Source organism: Cornus florida, unplaced genomic scaffold (genome assembly GCF_030987335.1).
Source record: "Cornus florida cultivar Cherokee Brave unplaced genomic scaffold, ASM3098733v1 CherokeeBrave_3.0.0_Hap2_Chr09, whole genome shotgun sequence".
Lineage (NCBI taxonomy): Eukaryota > Viridiplantae > Streptophyta > Magnoliopsida > Cornales > Cornaceae > Cornus > Cornus florida.
The window spans coordinates 76,938,082-76,941,020 of NW_026775579.1; the positions used below are offsets into that span (position 1 = coordinate 76,938,082).

At 35.0% G+C, this 2,939-nt stretch overlaps 1 protein-coding gene across 1 annotated transcript; it reads left to right on the top strand.

Annotated features, from left to right (window-relative positions):
- Window positions 1-1,879: 1,879 nt before the first annotated feature.
- Window positions 1,880-2,433, top strand: LOC132273359 (syntaxin-71-like). Its single transcript, XM_059774323.1, has 4 exons — window positions 1,880-1,946; window positions 2,025-2,069; window positions 2,155-2,217; window positions 2,327-2,433. The coding sequence occupies exons 1-4, from the start codon at window positions 1,896-1,898 to the stop codon at window positions 2,405-2,407; spliced, it is 240 nt and encodes a 79-aa protein (XP_059630306.1). The 5' UTR covers window positions 1,880-1,895; the 3' UTR covers window positions 2,408-2,433.
- The last annotated feature ends 506 nt before the right edge of the window (window positions 2,434-2,939 follow it).

The window sequence follows — 2,939 nt, forward strand, 5'->3', positions numbered from 1 at the left end:
GGGTGACAAAATGGTTCATAACTCGCCAACTCGAACTATCTCCCTCTCTCTCCCGCTAGTCACAAAATTTAGTTCTAAGCTTGAATGGTTAGAACCCAAACATTAAAATTTGGATATCATAAAAATTCTCGCTATAATATCTTAGAACTCAAAATTTTGGTTCTAAACTCAAACAGTTTAAATCCAAACATTAAGATTCATATTATATTTTAAAGTTTGTAAAAAATTTAGATTCAAAGATCGAATGGTTAGAACTCAAAACATTTATTCAAACATAAAATTTCAAAGACTTTTAAATTATAGTGCCATCACTTTTTCACTACACAAACAATTTTAAATTTTCATTTAGGATTATTTTTTATTTAATGATAAAAGCTTTATAATTATGTCCTATTCTGAATTTCACCCAGGCCAATTGTGAACACGCGTGCAAAAAAATTTATATCTTTCTCGCAAGAAACTCACACTCCACATGCTCTTAAGAGTAGGGCATTTTTGTATTATCTTTGACATTTTATTTTAAACAGGTTGGCGGGAATAGGTGATGGATTATGGACAGGAACAGATAAAAGAGTTTGTGTCCGAGTGTGGGATACAGCTCTCTCTGTGTGTATGTGCCTGAGAACTCAATTTAAAAAAAAAAAAAAAAAAAAAAAAAAAAAAAGAACTAACTACATTTCTATTATCGTGTTTGTTAATTTGGTCAAATTAATTCAAGACCCTTTAAATTTTGTGTGGCCTAGTGTGGGGGCATGTGGATGAAAACATATTAATAATTTTAAGACCAAACCTTTTGGGCCTAATTCTCCTTGTTCCTCATCTAATGGGCTGTTGTTATTGGGCCTTTTGTGCTCATTTTGCCGAGGTAGACCTGTATTGGATCTTGAAACACTTGTCGGGCTTCCACTTTGGGCTATTCTGTCTACCCTTTTTTTTTAAAAGTGTATATATGTAGTATATATGTAGCCAAAAAGACATTCTTAAACCCACTCACTACAAGAAAAACTGTTTTTTAGAATGCCTTTTTTATCACGGTTTTAAAATAACCATGGTAGAAAGTGTCTTTTACCACAGTTTTAACAAAATCGTTTTTTACCACGGTTAATGAAAAACCGTGGAAGTAACTATACTTTCTACCACGGTTATAATAGAACCGTGGTAAAAAGTGAATTTGTTTTACTTAAATTTAGGGCATATTTATTCAGACTTTTATACCGCTCTTTCTATCACGGTTTTTCATTAACCATGGTAGTAAGTTATTCTACCACCGGTTCAGGCACCGTGGTAGAAAATGAATTTGGATTAAGACTATACGCGGGTCTCATTCCCGCTGCTTTCTTAAAATTTTAGGGCAAATCATTTTAGGCCACACATGCTAGGGCAAATCATTTCTGCCTCCCAAATCGCCTCCATCTCTATTCTCGTTCTCAACTCTGAACTTGCCCTCTCTCTGTCTCTGCAACTACAAAATCTACAATAATCTGAACCCATATCGGCATATCATTTCAGATTGTTCAAAAAATCAAAACCCATATCCTTCAGTTTCCATAGCCCGCTGTTCCAGTTCGGGTTCGCCGTTCGAAAGCTTCAGCTTCAGGCCCGTTATCTCTCAACTCTCAAGCCCTCTCTACTCTCTCATAAGGATGACGTTGAGTAACGACTTGAAGAACAGCAATCGACCAAAATTACAGAACTCTACAGGTAAATTTGGTTGTATACTATGTAATGCGGAAAATGAAACAGGTATGTGCTTGTTTGCAATATTGCATTTTTGTGTTGTTTGTATAGAAGGAAATTAACATTCTTTTTGGTATTTATACTGCATTTTTTAATGTGGATCCTGAATTCCTATCGTTTTTCTTTTTGATGTTTCACAGGACCAAGGTTTAGATGTGATGGCAGAAGGTCTAGACACGTTAAAAAGCATGGCCCAGGATATGAATGAGGTTCAATGTCTTTTCCTTTATTTTCTGTTTCCTTACAATTACATCATGTTGGATCATTATGTTATGCAATGGTTGCAGGAAATGGATAAGCAAGTCCCTCTGATGGATGAGATAGACACTAAGGTCAGAAATTTGTTCTTTTCTTGAAAGTTTTTGAAGCTGCAACGATTTTTAAAAAATTCACAGTGCTTTTCTTCTTATCTGACAGCTGGACAGGGCAACATCTAACCTTAAGAATACCAACGCTAGACTCAAGGACACTGTTAATCAGGTACTTATGTTGCAACTATGTTTAATTTAAATTTCCATCTATATTCAGCTGTGCTCTGTTGTGGATTCCTTTCCTGGATTTAACAAGAAGTTCTATAATTTTGTTCCAGCTGAGGTCAAGTCGAAATTTCTGCATTGATATTATTCTGTTGTGTATAATTCTGGGAATTGCAGCCTATTTATACAAGTAAGTTTTTCTTTCTCCATCAATGGAAGGAAAAGATATGATTTTGCAAAAAACTGACCTGCTTAGAGAAATTTAGTAGAAAATCTTGTGCATGGAAGGGTGAATTAATGAGCACTAGCAAATCATCTGACTTGGGAAGATGGCAACTAGTAGCTTAACTGGTGGTAACTTGGTAAGCTAGGAAACAAGGACTTGGACACGGATATGAAAATAGATCAAGTATGATATGGCAAATCTCAAAAAAACATAGGACATGGATCCAGTATGATGTCTAAAAACAATAACATAATATATTATTATATATATATATATGTAAATAATAATTTTTGCTCATTTTACCCATATAATTATGAATGATTCACTAATTTGGAGCTTAGGGTTAGATGTCTGGATGGTAAGGCATGTTGGTTGACAGGTTTTAGTCTTCGAAGTTTGAGCTTGTCCTAGTTCCCATCCCTGATTGCCCATCCACCGCCACCACCCCCTGCCCCCCAAAAGTAAAAATATAGAAAAGAAGAACTTCCCATGTTTTCCTA

Bases quoted from the DNA above. Each gene is read 5' to 3' on its own strand.
- LOC132273359 (XM_059774323.1), top strand. From the start codon at position 1,896: ATGGCAGAAGGTCTAGACACGTTAAAAAGCATGGCCCAGGATATGAAT. The intron at 1,947-2,024 runs GTTCAATGTCTT...CAATGGTTGCAG, and splicing joins TGGCCCAGGATATGAATGAG to GAAATGGATAAGCAAGTCCC. The intron at 2,070-2,154 runs GTCAGAAATTTG...CTTATCTGACAG, and splicing joins TGGATGAGATAGACACTAAG to CTGGACAGGGCAACATCTAA.